The sequence below is a fragment of the Rhipicephalus microplus genome, chromosome 4, assembly GCF_043290135.1.
Source record: "Rhipicephalus microplus isolate Deutch F79 chromosome 4, USDA_Rmic, whole genome shotgun sequence".
Classification (NCBI taxonomy): Eukaryota; Metazoa; Arthropoda; class Arachnida; order Ixodida; family Ixodidae; genus Rhipicephalus; species Rhipicephalus microplus.
The window spans coordinates 25,273,352-25,292,047 of NC_134703.1; the positions used below are offsets into that span (position 1 = coordinate 25,273,352).

The 18,696-nt window shown below is 44.0% G+C and overlaps 1 protein-coding gene across 1 annotated transcript in view; it reads left to right on the top strand.

The window, feature by feature from the left end:
- The first annotated feature begins 6,060 nt into the window (after positions 1-6,060).
- Positions 6,061-18,696, top strand: part of LOC119171749 (venom allergen 3) — a 75,286-nt gene continuing 62,650 nt past the window's right edge. Inside the window, exon 1 of the mRNA XM_075892362.1 lies at positions 6,061-6,167. Coding sequence (XP_075748477.1) covers positions 6,164-6,167 — 4 coding nt within the window. The 5' untranslated portion in view covers positions 6,061-6,163. The remainder of the gene's footprint in view (positions 6,168-18,696) is intronic.

Consider the following 18,696-nt stretch of genomic DNA (forward strand, 5'->3'; position numbering starts at 1 on the left):
TAAAGCAGACAAGAAGGCTGCCATGCGCAAAGGTCATCGTTCGCAAGCTACCTTGAGCTGAGGAACAAGGCACCAACAAAAAGCGACTTGAACTCTCGTGGAACTGTACCACCGGTTTTCGCTTCAATGGAAATTTTTTTTTCAATGCCTTTTACGCAGTGAACGCCCTCCAGCAGTACTCAGTACACCTTCTAGTGATTGCTCACAAAATATGCGGACCAAATAGCGCCGAGCATCGCTCGTTTCACCTTTGATTGATTGATATATGAGGTTTAACGTCCCAAAACTACCATGTGATTATGAGAGACGTTGTAGTGGAGGGCTCCGGCAATTTCGACCACCTGGGGTTCTTTACCGTGCACCCAAATCTGAGCACACGTGCCTACAACATTTCCGCCTCCATCGGAAGTGCAGCCGCCGCCACCGAGATTCGATCCCGCGACCTGCGGATGCAGTAGCCGAGCACCTTAGCCACTAGGCCACTGCGGCGGGGCTTGTTTCACTTTTCAAATCTTCCTTTACACAGCCATGAGGCGGTTTCTGCAGCCCCTTTTAAGAATAGCGGCCAAAATTGTCTTAATAGATACAGCGGTGCGGGTACTCCCGACACTTCCAGCCTATAGGCGCTTACTTATAGATTGTGTTTGCTCTGAACAGCCAGCTGAAGCGAGCTATTGACCACCTGAACCGAGTGACATAATGACCTATTACGGTTCCCCAAGACACGTGCGTGCTCTGGTAATTCGATACAGTTACATCTTGATTATGTAAATATAAAAATTTAACGACAATGCCGGGCTCACGTTCGTTCCCGACCGATAACAATTCCTCATAGGCCATCTCAAGTTAACAACGCCTTCAGTAACTTGCGTACTGACAAGCAGCCCTCAAACACAACACCGAAAATTCGGCAGATCCCACGTACCTGGGAAACGACATTATGCGAGGCATGTGAAGAAAAAATACCGCGTTGCAATTTTTTATTGAACGACACGTCATGAAATGACGCTAAATATATAAACAACGTTGAGAACGTTGAAGAACCTCAGGTGGTCTAAATTTCTGGAGTCTTACACTACGGCGCTTCTCATCATCATGTGGTAGAATACAACAAAAAGCGATAAGATTTGTCTATAACAAGTACAGAATAACAGACTCACCCACAGAACTTTAAAAAAAGCAGGTCTCTTAATAATAAAAAACCGCGCTAAACTGGCACGTCAGAAATTCCTATATCAGTTCACCAACAGCTAAACATAGACAGTTCAAAGTACATGTCATTTAAAGAAACAAGGCCAACACTACAAAAACATTCTCCGACACTGAATGAATATCAGTGCCGGACGGACTGTCTGAAATATTCTTTTTTTCCACCAGCAATTCGCGAGTGCAATAACTTGCCAATCAGTATAACAAACAGTCAATCATTGGAAACTTTTTCATCCCTGCTCGAATGTTATTTATTGTCTTCAGAACTGACGAACTCTGTTTTTTTTTTCTTGTCCACTGTTTGAAGTGCTCACTATTCTTTTTTTCAGTACTAGTTGGAATTGATGTCCTATGCTACTGAATGTATTTTAGTGGTACTTATGTAGTCATCAAATGTATTTCTGTCGGCTTTGTCTCACTCGTTTTATAATAATTCAGTGAGTACCCTCTGTATAAATCTTGCCCTTTCACAATGTATGTGCCCTTCCTGCAATAATCCCTAATTGGGATTGGCAGTATATTGAAATAAATAAATAAATAAATAAATAAATAACAAGTGTTGCACATACAGACACATGTTGAAGAGTTGCAGATTTTTATATAACCGGTTGTTTGCACTTGCGCAACGATGCCAACTGCAACATGCGTATTAGCAACACCAGAAGCTGCTATGAAGTGCTGATGCTTGCGAGGATGCTGGCCCTGGACACTGCTACATATGCCAATTTGACCGCATGGCAACTAACCAGAATTGACGTTAACCCGACGTGACGGCTGTATCGAAGGAGTGCATACGTAATGTTTGTAAAATCGGATAGACAGCACTTCAAGCACAATTGACGTTTCATGAAGATTAGCGTCTCTTTGAAAAATAGTTGCGAGACCTGGCGTAGCTCTGTGGTAAAATGCTTTATTGCCACGCAGAATGCTTGGGTTCAATTCCAGCTGGGACAATGACATTTATTCTTTGCATTTGTCGGGTTGACGCTACCAATGTTGTGTAGATAGATGGGTACTCTCAAAGTCGGCAAAGTTCGCTAAGAAATCCTTCGCATTTAAAACACGGCGAAGAAGCGCCCTAAGAAGGTCAAACTAAGAACGATCTCATCGTTCGATTTTGCTTTTTTTGCGTAACCAGCAGTCGTTTAGCAATCACAGCAATTGATCGCTCGCTCTCACACATAACCAGAACCAATTCCGAGTCCTGCCTTACAACACTACGCGCGCTGATCAAGTATGTAGCCGGCACTTGTGTAGTCAGCACCGCTATACAGCCACGCAGTGTCAGCATACCCGGTTAACCTGAATGGTATACGTGCGCCGCACCTGCCACACCGCTCATTACACAATTGCACGTTACGTGACGCCGCTGACGCATGCTCTGACCGAAAACAACGAGCGAGCGGTGTCCGGCGGTGAACAGAGGCGTATGTGTCAATGCGCTTCAGGTGCGGCGCAAGCGCGAAGGATGTGCGTCACTGGTAGCTTCGCGAACTTTGTAGTACATCGCGAAGGAGCGAGTCTAGCAGCGACGGGAGTGCACGTGCTGCACGCGGTGTAAACTGGAGAGAAGCTAGAGAGACGTTCGGGAGTCCCCTTCTTAGGAACACGGCACGCGCGCTTCGCAATAAAGGGGTGGCCATTAATCAAGGCTTTCACAATTGAACAAGCTAAAAAAAAACTGCAAAGAAACGGAAAGGCCCGCCTAGAAACCGATATCGCATGCAACGCGCGACCTGTAAGGTAGACATCCTTCGGCGTTTCCCGCGTGCCCAAGGATCGGCCGGACTGAAGCGAACGCACTGAACTAGAAAAAAAGCAAGGAGGTCTCTTTTTCTTCTAACTCAATCCAGATTTCTCCTGCTCTTTCCAGTCATGTCTTGTATATTATTAATTGTTTCTATCAGTGTATGTCTGGCTTGGTACCAAACAAGTTGTTAATAGTACCTGCTGTCACTTTATTGATTGCGTAATTGTATATTTTTATTTTTATTTTGTTCCCGCTCATTGTTGCGGTTGCTTTGTGGACGTATTTGCGTATGTTCTCGCATTTTTTTTTTATTTGTTCTGCCCGCTCCTGCCAAAGGCCTTTTTCAAAGGCTGGCAGTAAATCTGAAAATAAATAAATAAATAAATAAAACTCGAGCGACCGCCTTTGCCAAAGGGGCTCGCGCTAAAAAGGGCAATGCAGCCGAGCACAAGCAGCCTGTGTAGCATTCAATGGAACTCTATTGTGTGTTTTCTATATACGTCTCGTAACAGCGTCAGTTCAAAGACTCCGACTTCAGATATTGCAACCGATCACGCAACCGCTTAACTTTGGCTTCTCCACCTACTAACGACGAGATAACCTTCGTCCCAATCTCTTCGTCCCGTGATGTTGTGCGCTGTTACTGCCCATAATGTATCACCAACTAGCCCAACTATCAGTACTGTCCCAATCGGAATCATAATTTTTAGTTAATAAAAGATCCCGCAGGATTACAGCATAGCTGCAACAACGTGGAAAGTCGCACCACTTCGCTGCATCAGTACTGATGTCATTTTTTGTTTACCTCATAATAAGTCTTCTACAATATTTTTTTTTTCAAAATTTACAAGTACAAGATGCAATCCAGCGGGTCGACGAAGCCGCAAGGAGGCAAGACCATCTAGCCGACACCTAGGCGGGATCTCAGCGTACTAACCCGCCGGATACAAAATAAATTTTTGCCTGTTCGTACATCGATGCATAAACTTCCCAAGTCGATAGTTTTCACTGGTAGAGTAGCCCTATAGAAAAGACTGGTGTAATTGAGAAAAACCAATGTTTGTATAGTGCTACTGCATAAGTTCCTTTTGGTTAAACATTTACGGAAGTAATATTGAGCACATTTTAAAGCTGCTTTCCAATCTCTTTGTTTGCTATAAACGAAATGCATCTTCAACGGGGTCGTAGCCAGAAACGAGGAGAAGGGGGGGGGGGGGGAGGTTTCGAAAAAAAATTTGGCAGAACTCACGTACGTAGGAATCGACGTTATGCGAAGCATGCGGAGGGAATGTGACCTAGTTGCAGTTTTTTTATTGAGTGACACGTCATGAAATGACGCTAAGTATATATGCAACTACTGCACGCACAGACATATCTTGAAGAGTTTCAGATGTTTATATAACCAGCTGCTTGCACTTGCGCAACAATGTCAACTTGAACATGCGTATTAGAAACACCAGAAGCTGATATGAAGCGCTGATGCTCGCGAAGATGCTGGTCCTGGACACTGCCACCGAAATCAGCTTCAGCGCGTAGCGCCTAACCACAGTTGACGTTAACCCGACGTGACGGCTGTATCAAAGGAGTGCATATGTAATGTTTATAAAATTAGGTAGGCAGGACTGCAACCACTATTGACGTTTCACGAAGATTAGCGTCTATTTGAAAAGTAGTTTCTAGACCTGGCACAGCTTTGCGGTTGAATGCTTGACTGCCACGCAAAATGTTGGGTTCCATTCCTGCTGGGACCCTGAAATTCATTATTTGCATTCATCGGGAGGTCAACGCTGCCTATGTCAGGTTTTTCTTAACACCGACATTTATTCTATGCCATCGTTGGGTCGACACTACCGATGTCGGGTATTTCTTAACGCTTACGCGTTAAAATTGTCTATGTGTGTTCTCGTCGTTTCAAGGTAGATACTAAGTGTCAATCACCTGTGGCACAACCCGCATACCAGCGGCACATACCCACCCGTGGTTATGTGCCGCTGCAGTGTAACGGGAAGTGTTTGACGACGTACGCGACTGGATTGTGAGATTATTCATGTCTTGACCAGCGCGTCCTATTTGCCAAACTATTTTACCCTTCCATGCAAATTTTTGTTCACGCCAAGTTAAGAGGGTGACCACGAGAGCACCCAAACGTAAGCGGATAGATAAATAGATAAATAGATAAATAGATAAATAGATAAATAGATAAATAAATAGATAGATAAATAGATAAATAGATAGATAGATAGATAGATAGATAGATAGATAGATAGATAGATAGATAGATAGATAGATAGATAGATAGATAGATAGATAGATAGATAGATAGATAGATAGATAGATAGATAGATAGATAGATAGATAGATAGATAGATAGATAGATAGATAGATAGATAGATAGATAGATAGATAGATAGATAGATAGATAGATAGATAGATAGATAGATAGATAGATAGATAGATAGATAGATAGATAGATAGATAGATAGATAGATAGATAGATAGATAGATAGATTATGTGTATACAGATACAAATATAAGAAATTTAGGTGGTGGGGAAGGCGGACGCTTGAACCCCTAACATCCTCCACCCCGTCTCCCCCCACTGCTTACATCAGTGGTCCTCAAGCCTTGGAAATTCAAACACGTATTTTTTTTCAGGGTCAAACACTGATCTCCGTACTGTAATTCATCGTTCAGACAGACTAATTGAAAATAAATGCAATTCAAACCAATTGCAGTTGATCATCATGGTACCAGTGGCCCCGAACCAAGCCGTGCTATCCCACTCGCGACTGTACCAACCCCGAGGCATTAAACGGGCATGTCCGGACATGCCGGTCACGGTGCAATCTGCGCACGCGATCTGTCGCCTAATGCGGAAAGGGTCGGCCACCGTATCTCGCGTATTCCTTCGGCTTCGTCCACTCTTGTTTTCTGTACTTCCTTTCTCTCTACCGACGGTGACGTCGTTTGAATTCGCAAAAAGGGGCAATTTCCTTCAGCCGAATCGTGCGAGGTGCCACTAAGACCCCGTACGACCCGTTAGCCTAGTACGGTTACTACGCGGGGCATTACTGTCTCTCTTTTGTTAGATGTTACACTTTTCCCGCCAGTTTATCATTGGCGACGAACGCTTCCCGAACGTGAGTCTGGAACCAAGGCACGTAGTGGTACCTTCAGTGGAGCTGCCGTCGTTGGACACAATGGATGCGTACGCTTCTTTACTTCATATCTTTTTAATTGACTCCTCGCCCCCTCTGCTTCCTAGTCTCCGTTGCTTCACTGTGATGTGAAAAACAGCGACCGCCTTAGTCGACTGTCGTATGCCTATATCGAAGCCATCGTGAGTGCCTTTCGCCGAATTGTACGAGCGCAATAGATGATAATAGATGATAAATGGAAATTTCAAGCGGTTACCCAAAGCGCGATGAAAGCACGAGGGAGAAAAGAAAATGTCCAAACTGATATTCGAAGAGTAGGCGCGATCGCCGCCGACACGGTGATATACTGCTGGGACTGGCTGTGGCCTCGTAATGAGTGACTTAGCAATTCCGTGCCCGTCAAGTAATTTTTTTCTTTATACATGTTCTCTGTCGAATCATATATGGAGGTGCGCGGAACCATCTCGGTCAAGGGCAATTACATAACGAAAGCCTCCCTTCTCAAGCGGGCGAGCAGCAGGCTGATGTCCAACCCACAACCTGTTCATAGGCTTGCGCGCGAGTGGCTGGGCAGGGCGGCGATTAAGCGGCTCCCCCCTTTGATCACCTAGGAAGGGGCGATGAAAAGTCTGCCCTGTATCACCACTGAGGCTCATCTGCCCCACTATTGGAGAAGGGGCATGCCCAAGCAGGCTCTTTATCATAATCACGGGCAAAGAGTGATGTTTAGGGTTGTGGAAATAGTGAATTGCAGCGTGGAGTCGAATATTAATCAAGTGAAAACGCTGTAGGCCCGTGTACTCAGATTTGGGTGCACGTTGAAGAACCTCAGGTGGTCTAAATTTCCGGAGTCTTCCACTACGGCGCCTCTCATAATCATGCGGTAGTTTCAGGACGGTAAACCCCATATATCAATCAATCAACCAACCAATCAATCAATGAATCAATAAAATATGAATTGAGTGCTAGTCGAATAGTTTTCGAATAATGTGGCAATTGTTTTCAAAGCAGCACTAGATAAGGCAATGTAACTATTTTCGAAACAACCCAAAAACTATTCATTCCCTTTGAAAGACATATTGACTAGCTTTAACAAAAGAACATCACGATTGATTTTAACTGACAAAAAAGACACGATTTCGTGAAAGGAGGTAAACTTGCATAAAGCAAAAACTACAGCCTCAGAAATATGTTGTAATTGTGGGTAAAATACGGGAGTGACTATAGCATTCAAATAACAGGGGTTCTGTGCTCGAGTGCACAAGCCATGTCTAAAAGGCTCGAGCCCACAGGCAAGGTTCACGGATTTTTTTTCATCGTAAGCTTCCATTCTACCCTTCCGGTCGTTTCATAGTATTTGACTGGTATGTGGGGTTTAACGTCCCAAAACCACCATATGATTATGAGAGACGCCGTAGTGAAGGGCTCCGGAAATTTCGACCACCTGGGGTTCTTTAACGCGCACCCAAATCTGAGCACACGGGCCTACAGCATTTTCACCTCCATCAAAAATGCAACCGCCGCAGCCGGGATTCGATCCCGCGACCTGCGGGTCAGCAGCCGAGTACCTTAGCCACTAAACCACCACGGCGGGGCGTTTCATAGTATTTAATGTGGCACTTTGTCAACAGCCTTCAAATGTAAAACTGAAACACATTTAAATGTTAGACAACATTCATGAGTCAAAATAATCGTAAATGCAATGGTGAATATGGCAGACTGTTCTATCCTTCCTTCGGCGACACTCGAGATAATAAAGAAAAACACGTTCATCTTGAAATGAATATATAATTGATAATTTTATATAAACTTGGGCTCCATGCATCTTTGTTATTCGATATTTATGCGTAAATAAAAAAAATATTCCCCTTGGTTCCAAGCTATTATTTCTTTTTGGTTTACTCTTTAGTGCTTCGTTAAATATTTTGTATTTCTAATGTGCACTGTCTGCTACGCACAAGTACCGAATAAAAAAACATTTCGGTGCGTTATTCAAAATTTTCACATATTCACACAGACCGAGTGATGTTACATTCCGAGAAATATTTGCTTCCCATCTGCACTTTCCAAAAAGACAAGGACCTAAGACGGGCCATCGTGAGAACACGCCATCGCTTCGTATTCATATTTTTAATCGATTAAGAATCATATCTTTAGGACTCCACCAACGCATGAGGGGAGGGGCATTACGAAATAATTATTTACAACCCCCTCCCCCCGTCCCCAGTTACTCTAATGGCGTTACTGTAACGGTGAACCGCCGTGTTCACGCCTGTGAACCTGTTTATCAGAAATAGGACGTGAAAGCCAATGAAAGCGCTATACGCTGCATATATTTTCAGCAATATTGCGAAAGTCAGCAGGCAACTGCTGTTTTAGCTTTATTCCCAAAATAACAGAGACAGACTGTAGTGTACTTCCCGTGTGGTACATAATGTACCCACTCTGGTCGCTTGCGAATTTCTACCAATGAAGCCCAACAGCCTTTTTTTTTTTTTCAATAGTCCGAAATTCGGCGCGCCTAATGCATTATTTAGTCATAACTCTGTTTTTCTTTTGCTGTTCATTTATCCCGTGCCTCGCAGCAGTTTTACTTGCTCTTTCTCGGTGCCATGACAGACATACTTACGCTGTCACGGAGTGATAATTTACAGTTCGACTGTTGTTTCAAGAAATTCCCGCCAGACTTCAGCATTATTTTCTTTGGCGTACAGGTAGTTTCTGTCTTTAGCTTTTTTTAGTTATTTTAGTTATTTAGTTTTAGTTAGTTTTTTTTTAGATTTAGGTACAAACATTGCGCGCTTCCAAGTAGTGTCCTGATGGCTAACACAGGACAAGCGTAGCTCACACTAATCAGCTTTTATTTGTTTTTGTTTTGTTTTGTTGTGCTCAAGTGTGTCTAGGCAGTCATGTTATCCCCAGTGCTTACAGGCTTAGCCGGCATATAACATTTCTTAAGCATAATAAAATAACTTTGATGGCTATTCAGTGATTGGCGACAAAGATAATGCTATAGAATCGATGATCATCAGTGTTATCTCATTTGAGAGCAGTTTAATACAGTGACAACTGCCGTCGTACTTTAACTACTTTGCCGCCACGACTATAGGTGCTGTATAGTTTGGTATTAATTTTTAACATCAATCTTCCAATATTTTTGTTTTGTCACCTTGTATATTTTTTCACCTTAAAACCACATCTTATGAAAGTAACAGAAAAAACACACACACAGGGTTCCTGAGAAGTGCACCTTAGATGATTCGAAGGCGAAATCCGTCATATTGTTTCTCTCCTTCAATGTATTTGTTCCTTCCGCCCCACCCTACCGCCCTCTAAAATCTTTCTACACCTGACCTGGTTTTGTGCGGCCTCCCTGATCGGTCCACCTTCGCCCAAGCGATAATTTCACGGGAAGTCATGGCCACGTTACAAACGTTGAAAATCAGTGACGTCATTATGACAGCATGTGGTGTCATCACCGGGTGAAGTGTTTTTTTTTTTTTTTTTATCGACGATAGCCTTTCTTGGAGACTTGCGACGCAAAAATTTTGGTCTTACTGTCTGTACATTTGTCTGTTAGCCCACCCTTAACGCGAGCCGGGTACTCTAAACAGCACCAGCCGATACCCCAAATGGCCGACCCCATCAACAGCGCCCACCAATGTTGCTCAAGATTCAGCGTTCATACTTGTGCGACTGTCAATTGAAAGCAATTATTTTTTTTAATTTCTCGTGTTTATGTCGACGACGTTGCGCGACGCTGACGGTCAATTGTCACGGTTGATGAGGCATCTAAGTTTTCGCCTTAAGACCAAATTTCATCCTCACTTCACCGATTTCTCGTTTATAGCAGGTGGTGTCCGACTTCCCAGTTGACACCTAAAATTCTGCACGAAAATTTGTAGGATAGCCTTAAAGAAACATTCGCTTAAAAGGACGTTGTGTAGGCAATTATAGCAGATACGTTTTTCTGTGCAGATAATTTTTCAACTCACTTGTTTAAAGTATCGAATTTACGAACTTACAAGGTTCCCCTACTAACTTTAGCCGCTGTTTAAAAATATGCCGATGCTACCGAATTCATGCTGCTGACTACTGCAAGAAGTACGTCATCATGTTTTTTTTGTGTTCAACTCAGACATAAATATGAAATATTAATTAACTAAATTCTGGTGCATCAATGTTGAGCAGAAAATAAAAGTTAGAAACTGATTGTAAAACATCAGATTAGGAAGTTTTCAAGTTTTCAACCATTTAGTACTAGTGTTTTATGTCTCCGAAATACAAAAAAAAATTCACGTGACATGTCCACTTGCAAGCCGTGACTGCTTGATTGATTGATATGTGGGGTTTAACGTCCCAAAGCCACGATATGATTATGAGAGACGCCGTAGGGGAGAACTCCGGAAATTTCGACGACCTGGGGTTCATTAACGTGCACACAATTCTGAGCACACGGGCCTACAACATTTCCGCATCCATCGGAAATGCAGCCGCCGCTGCCGGGATTCGATCCCGCGACCTGCGGGTCAGCAGCCGAGTACCTTAGCCACTAGACCACCGTGGCGGGGCGGCCGTGATTGCAGTTTGCAAGTGTTGTGCCGCAATACTTTATATCACGTTACGTCACCTATACTCTTCATCTCTGAGCAATTTGTAGTTCAGGTTGAAAGTCGGGCAACATAATAGTTGCCAGCATTTTCAACTACATCCTATACTTCTAAACCCTTTCGATTACTTGTATAGCAAGGAGCGAGCTTTCAGCTAATAAAAACAGTGTCCCATTCGTTCCTCCTAGAACGTTGAAAAGACATACTTACAGCAGTTACACAGAACATTAGAGATGTACGACAACTAATCCGCTCTAAAGTTCTCGCGATATCTGGGGTTTAACGACTTAACACTACGATATTATTATGATACTTCTAACTGAGCTTCTATAGTCAAGTTTTTAATAATAAAGTATGACATCTAGGGTTTTACGTCTCAAATCCACGATATCGTATAGACAAACGCTCTAGTGAGAGGCTCCAGAAATTTCGACCATTAGGCGTTTTTTAACTTTTATAGACATTGCAAAGTACACTGACCTCCAGCATCCACCTGCATCGAAATGCCACCACCGGAATTGAGATCGCGATCTTCGGTTCAACACCTGAGCACTGTGACGAACTTAATGTTTTAACAGTCACACGTACAGCAAACTCAGTAAGGACTAATTATTAAATCAATTTGTACGATACTAGCCTTTTTACGGCCACCGCAGCTGACAGTATACTGACGAAGGAAATGTATTTTCTTCGTAAAAGTAAAGCGTGGATGGGAGCAAACTCAGCGCCGCCACAGCGGTTCACTTAACCCAGAATTACTTAGGCAATAAATCTCAAACACGTGACCCAAACCGAACGTGGTTGTGCTATTCTCATAGTTTGTTATTTTCTAAACGCGTAGCGTTTTTTTTTTTTTTCGTGAGGTTGATCACGCAGTCACGCTGCGTTGAAACGTAACCGCGGAAGCAAAATGCTACATTTCTGTATCGGCGTCTAAGTATTAGTTTCTGCTAAAATCGCTACCTATATGTTTCCCAAATACTGATACCGAATTTCCTTCAGAAATTACCTATAAGTGAGATATAGAAAAGAAACAGTTTTTCAAACGGCAGCGTCAGCTAAAATTATCGAAAGTTCCATAAGCAGAAATCATCTGACGCTCCAACCTTATCCCTGCCCCAGACTTGCTAAATTTCGTGACTGCGGCCTCCTAGCCGAGGCGCGTTGAGACTGCTGACTTCGGTGAACCTCCATTCGCATCAGTCTTTTTCACCGGCATGTTAGACCGAAACGACATCTTCTGCCCCATATGTTCGAAATACACGAATACGAAGTTTAAGAAGTTCCTTGTGGAAGTCTTGCATTCCCACCATGAATTTGGCAATTTCATGTCAAATCATCCGTCTAAAAATGGCTGCATACCCAGAAAATGTGAGCAGAGCCGTCGAAAAGATTCTTAAGATTTTAAAGAGTGTACCACAACACAAGTCTACAAAATAAGACACACAACAAAGACACTGTGCTGTTTTACCTTACGTTCATCGGTTTTCACATGGGCTCAAGCATATAGCAAATCGTTTCGGTGTAGACGTTGTTTTTAGTGCACCTAATAAGGTTCAACAAATTTGTCGTGAAGTGAACAAAAAGTTTGACAAAGTTAAGGAAAAATGTGTTTGCCTTGCAAAATAACCTGGGAAATTTGTGATGTGAAGTGCAGGATAGGGGTAGTTTATTTATTGCCCCTAAATTGCGGTCGTGTATGTATAGGCCAGACTGGCCGGTGCATTAACACTCGCCTTGATGAACATTTGAAATCTTCAAGAAAAAGCATTCACTCCCACCTAGCAGCGCATTGCAGCGGCTGCCAATGTTATCCTGTTTGGTGCGACACGATCATTTTATTTAATCACAAAGACAAGCTAACTCGGGAATTCGTAGAAGCGTTTCATATCAGAAGGTGTGCATATAAATGCGTAAGCAGCCCATTCATTGCACCAACTGACAAGTAATTCGCCTTTTTCAGGCATACTTGACTTCTACGTTCTGCTGAACGCTGCAGATACCACTTTTGTAAAAAAAAAATTAGTGTCACAGTGTGTTATCGTTCTTTATCTTGCTTTTCACTCACACATGCACTCTTGAGCTACCCTGGAATATATATTTCGTGTGTTTCTTTCAATAAACTGAGCTGTGAGTTCGCGCTTGTTCGTCTCCTAGCCTTCCGTACTCCCGTCCACTGAGTGCACCCCGAAATGTTACCAACACAACACACACTGTTACTTGAAAATCACGTGGCATCAACAGACCAGAAATAAACACAATATGTAGAACCTGAAATTTTGTCTCACACGTACCCACTCCACCTTCCCGCAGCGGTTGTCTAGTGGCTAAGGTTCTCGGATGCTGACCCGCAGGTCACGGGATCGAATCCCGGCTGCGGTGGCTTCATTTTCGATGAAGGCGAGAATGCTGTAGACCCGTGTGCTCAGATTTGGGTACACGTTAAAGAACCTTAGGTGGTCGATATTTCCGGAGCCCTCTACTACGGCGTCTCTCATAATCATATGCTGGTTTTGGGGATGTTAAACCCCACATATCTATCTATCTCACGTACCTATACATGGGGGATCGTTTGAAAAATTGAGCAGCTGAAAACAATGTTTAAAATATAGGACAGAGATTAATTTTGCTGTTGTTTCATGGCGGAACAAAATTCAACAATTTTGTTCCACCACAATTATTTTGTCACACCACAGTCTCTTGTCAAACAAAATTGTTTGATTTTGTTCGACAATAAAACACTGAAACAAAAAAGCGTTTAAAATTATTTTATTCAATATTAAAACGAAAATTCAGCTAATCCCGCGTACCTTGGGAATCAAAGTTATGCGAAGCATGCGAAGGGATGGTGACCCTGTTGTAATTTTTTATTGAGTGACAGGTCATGAACTTACGGTAAATAAATGTAGAAACGCTGCATGCGCAGACATATGTTGAAGAGTGGCAGATATTTATATAATTGGTTTTTTGAACTTGCGCAACAATGCCAGCAAGAACGCGAGTAATAGAAACCCGACAAGTCATAAGCTGATATGAAGCACCGGTGCTCGCCAGAATGTTAGTCCTTGATGCTGCTACATAAGTCAACTTCAGCGCATGGCAACTAACCACAATTGACGTTAACCCGACGTGACTGCTGTATACCATAGGAGTACATATGTAATGTTTATAAAGCTGAATAGTGCCCCGCCGCGGTGGTCTAGTGGCTAAGGTACTCGGCTGCAGACCCACAGTTCGCGGGATCGAATCCCGGCTGTGACGGCTACATTTTCGATGGAGGCGGAAATGTTGTAGGCCCGTGTGCTCAGATTTGGGTGGACGTTAAAGAACCCCAGGTGGTCGAAATTTTCGGAGCTCTCCACTACGGCGCCTATCATAATCATACGGTGGTTTTGGGACGTTAAATTACACATAACATCATCATAAAGTTGAACAGTGACCACTTCAAGCACAATTCACGTTTCACGATTATCAGCGTCTATTTGAAAAGTGTTCTTTCCGAGACCTGGCCTAGCTCTGTGGTAGAATGTTTGATTGTCACGCAGAATTTTAAGGTTCGATTCCTGCTGGGACACTGGCTTTTATTCTGTGCATACGTCGCGACAACGCTGCCGCTGTCAGGTTTCGCTTAACGCTCACGCATTAAAATCACCCATTTGTGTTATCGTCGTTTCGGCGTAGATACTCATTTGTGACCCATACCCGCATGTCAGGGGAGCATAGCCACCCGCGGTTATGTGCCACTGTCCTGTGAGAAGTGTTTGACGACGTACGTGATAGGATTGTGACATTATTCGTGTCTTGAACAACGCGTCATATTCGCCAAACCATCTTACCCTCCCATACTAGTTTTGGTTCACGTCAAGATAAGAGGGTGACCACGAGAGCACCCAGTCGTGGGTGGCACACCAGGCACGTGCCTCCCCCCCCCCCCCCCCCCCGAATTTCTTTTCGCCATGGCATAGAGAGCGAAAAAATGACATTTTAATGGGGCGCCCCTCCCGAAATGAAGGTGGTGCCCCCCCACCCACGAAAAAAATTTTCTGGCTACACACCTGGCGGCCAGATATGTTGGCATGCAGATAAACGCCAAAAGTGCTTGCAGTACGTAAAGAGTTCATAATACACAAGCAAATTCGATAAAGCTTACTTGGTCAAACGTAAAGCTTTGAAACTGTGCCCCATTCGGAAGATGCGTGTCAGTCCCCATTTCTTAAATGTGGCAATTGTAATGGCTCATACACTGCCCAATCGAAAGACTGCCCTCGAATTGAGAAGTAGCGTGCCGTGCTTAAGCAAATGGTCACAGACAATATGACCCACAGGGGTGCTGACGAAATATTCCGGCGTCGGCAGCAGCGTCGGTGCCATCGTTCGACCTCAAAGACTGCGCAAGCTCGAAACGACAGTGCCACCTCTACTGCTGCACCATTGAGTCAAGCCGCAACAGGACCTATTCTTCCAATGGCCTATTCTTCCAAATCATCGGCTAACCATAGAACGTCAGCAGACCAGGCCCACTCAGGGGTCTTCACCAACCGCCGATGACACACCTAAGAAAGATGGCAAAGTCATAACTGTGCTTCGTTCTCTCATGGATGCCATCCGGGAGATCTTGTTGGACATGAGGACAACGTCTGCTCGAAGCGCTCTTGAAGTACTGGACGCCTCAAGCCCAGTACTCGAATCGCACGAGTAGAAATATGGCTAGCGATCACCATTTAATGGTGATCGCTAGCCATATTTGAGCCATACGACTATATTTGAGCCATATTGATCATACGAGGTCAAGAAAGCATCCATCATTCAGTGCAACTCCAGTAGACTAAAACTGCGTCTTTTCGGACTTTCGCCAATTATAGTGCTTCATTATGTTCCAAGTCATCAGCATTTGTGAACCCAACGCGTGTGCGAGCTCTCCTTTCTCTCATTTTTTCCCATCTTTCAAGCTCCCTCATCCCTATCCCCAGTGTAGGAGCATACCAGTCGCTCCAGACTGGTTAACATCCCTGCCTTTCCTTTCCCTCCTGTTTCTCCTTTGAAACTGTGCCCTTGCATTTCCTTCCGTTTGCTGTGCCCAAGAGTAAGTGGAACTGGGGAACGTAAATTTGAACGTAATAAATCTAAGACAAATAATGCGTAAATGTGTCTTTATAGATAGCTTGCTTAATTTTGAGAACTTTGGACATAACATGAGGAAGTGTTGTGTTGTTTCATCTTTCCTATAGTAAAAACGGGAAGGGTGTCATACTAAAGTTTAATGATGATATACGACAGCACAACCCAGCAAACGTAACGTAAGACCTTCATTAAGGCATAATATACGTTTCCAAGGCTTTGATAGGTAATTAAACTCTGGGGAATATCTTAGAGAAGGTGCATGGAATTCTCGCATCGTGCTATCCCTGCGCAACCTATAGACCTTGCAATAAAAGCAAATGCAGGGCTAATTTTATAGGTTAGTATGTCTAACGACGCTTTCACTAATGTATGAGCCATTTCATTTAGATATAAGCCGCTATGCCCAGATACTAAGCAAACATACGATAAGTGATCAGGTTCTTTCAGTAGATTCAAATTACCGGATGCTGTGAGCACACCGCACAAGGATAAAACGTTCATTATTTTTACGGCGGAATTTATTGATGTAGTTCGCTTACGAGGAGTCAGTACTGCCTCCGAAAATTCTGCAATAAAGTTTGGTGTAAAATTTGGAATGCGTAGAGAAGAAGATATAGCGTATACTATATACCCGCTGACACTTTTTTCTTCATTCTGCGCAGCGTTCGTCGCTCCAAACGACATTCGCTTGTATTCTTCAGATAATCCACTAGGGTATAATATATAGCTCCTGACATTCTACTAGTTAGGTGCTTTGCTTCATTAGGGAAACTGTCTTTACTGTATGTCTGTAGAGAACTTTATCATGGCCGACATTAGAATAACTACAGTATATGTTTGAACTTTCAGTGGATAACGTAGAGATTGTACAAACATTACTTGATGCGTGTGAAATCTAGGCCAATAAAAACCATCAAACCCAATATATTGCCACGAACGTAATTACAGACAGCGACGAAACGACGTCTTGCTTGCCCTCAGACCAGCACGCAAAAGCCTTCTTCTTTTTTCACTTCCCAAGGATTCCACCTAAACTTGATGGCTCATACCCATTACCTGTGACATTACTCCCTCTCCTCGAAAAGCATCGGCTCGATGCTGGTAATGAGCGTTGAGAAAAAAAAATTAGAAAGAAAATATGCTACCATGGAACCCAACAACTCCGTCGTAAGGGGGAAAAATGGGCTGGCGTCATAGAAGTACTCAATAAAGAAAGGGGTAAGTACACAAGACAATAAAAAAAACCAAAGTGACAAAAAATAGTCATTGCATGGTAAGTTAGTCCACGTTCGATGTATGACGCGAGAAATATGGCTTGAGTCTTGACACGTGCACCACATCACTTTGTGGAAACCGACGGGAACGTCTTGAGGCGCCCTCAGGGAGAACTTCATACGTATAACGTCACTGAGTCGGCGCAGAACTTTGTAAGGGCCGAAGTAGCGCCGAAGCAACTTCTCAGAGTGACCACGCCGTCGGATGGGAGTCCACACCCAAACTTCATCGCCTGGTTTGAAGGTAACCTCTCGGTGTGTAAGGTTGTAGTGGTGTGCGTCGGCAGTTTGGCGAGCCTGAATACGGCATCGGGCGAGTTGACGGGCCTCCTCGGCGCGTTGAGCGAACAATGCAGCGTCCGTGTTGAACATGCTCAAGTTGTTGGGAAGGAGCATTGCGTCGAGCATTGTAGTGACTTCTCGACCATGAACTAAGCGAAACGGGGTGAAACCTGTACTCTCTTGGACTGCTGAATTGTAAGCAAAAGTTACGTAAGGGAGTATATCATCCCAGTTCTTGTGATCAACAGCCACATACATTGACAGCCTATCTGCAATGGTCTTGTTCAACCGTTCAGTGAGTCCATTTGTTTGGGGGTGATAACCCGTGGTTTTCCGATGTTCTGTACCACTTAGTCTCAGCACTTCTCGAAGCATCTCTGCGGTGAAAGCTGTACCACGATCAGTAATTATTACAGTTGGCGCTCCGTGACGAAGTACGATGCTGGTGACAAAAAACTGTGCGATTTCGGCTGCGGTAGCTTTGGGCAGGGCCTTTGTTTCACTGTAACGCGTTAAATAATCGGTGGCAACCACAATCCACCGGTTTCCAGACGAAGAGGTGGGAAATGAGCCGAGCAAGTCAATGCCAATTTGATGGAATGGTGTCTTCGGCGTGGTGATAGGCTGTAGTAGTCCTGTTGGTCGGACAGGTGGAGTCTTACGGCGTTGACAGTCGCGGCATGTGCGGACGTACTGCTTGATTGTCTTCGCGAGGCAGGGCCAGTAGTATGAGCGGCGAATTCTTTCCAATGTGCGCGTGTAGCCAAAGTGTCCGGATGATGGTTCGTCGTGACAAGCATCTAAAATATCGTCCCGAAGCGAGGTCGGTGCAACCAGTAGGTAAGTAGCCTGGGTATGGTCGAAATTTTTCTTATAGAGGACTCCGTCCCTGATGCAGAACGAGGCCAGCGAACGTGCGAAGTTTCGAGGAAGGCTGCGTTTTCGGCCTTCGAGGTAGTCAATCAGCGGGCTTAGCTCCATGTCGTCGCGTTGTTGTTGAGCCAAGTCGGTTGCTGACACAGAGGAAAGGATTGTATCGTCCTCTTCAACGTCCGCGTTCGTACTGCCAATTGGTGCACGTGAGAGACAGTCAGCATCAGTGTGTTTGCGTCCTGACTTGTGAATGACTGTAACGTCAAATTCTTGCAGCCGAAGGCTCCAGCGTGCTAGACGACCGGAAGGGTCTTTGAGGTTGGCGAGCCAGCATAAAGAATGGTGGCCGCTAACTACCCTGAATGGTCGACAGTATCAATAAGGGCGAAACTTTGTTATAGCCCAAACAACGGCTAAGC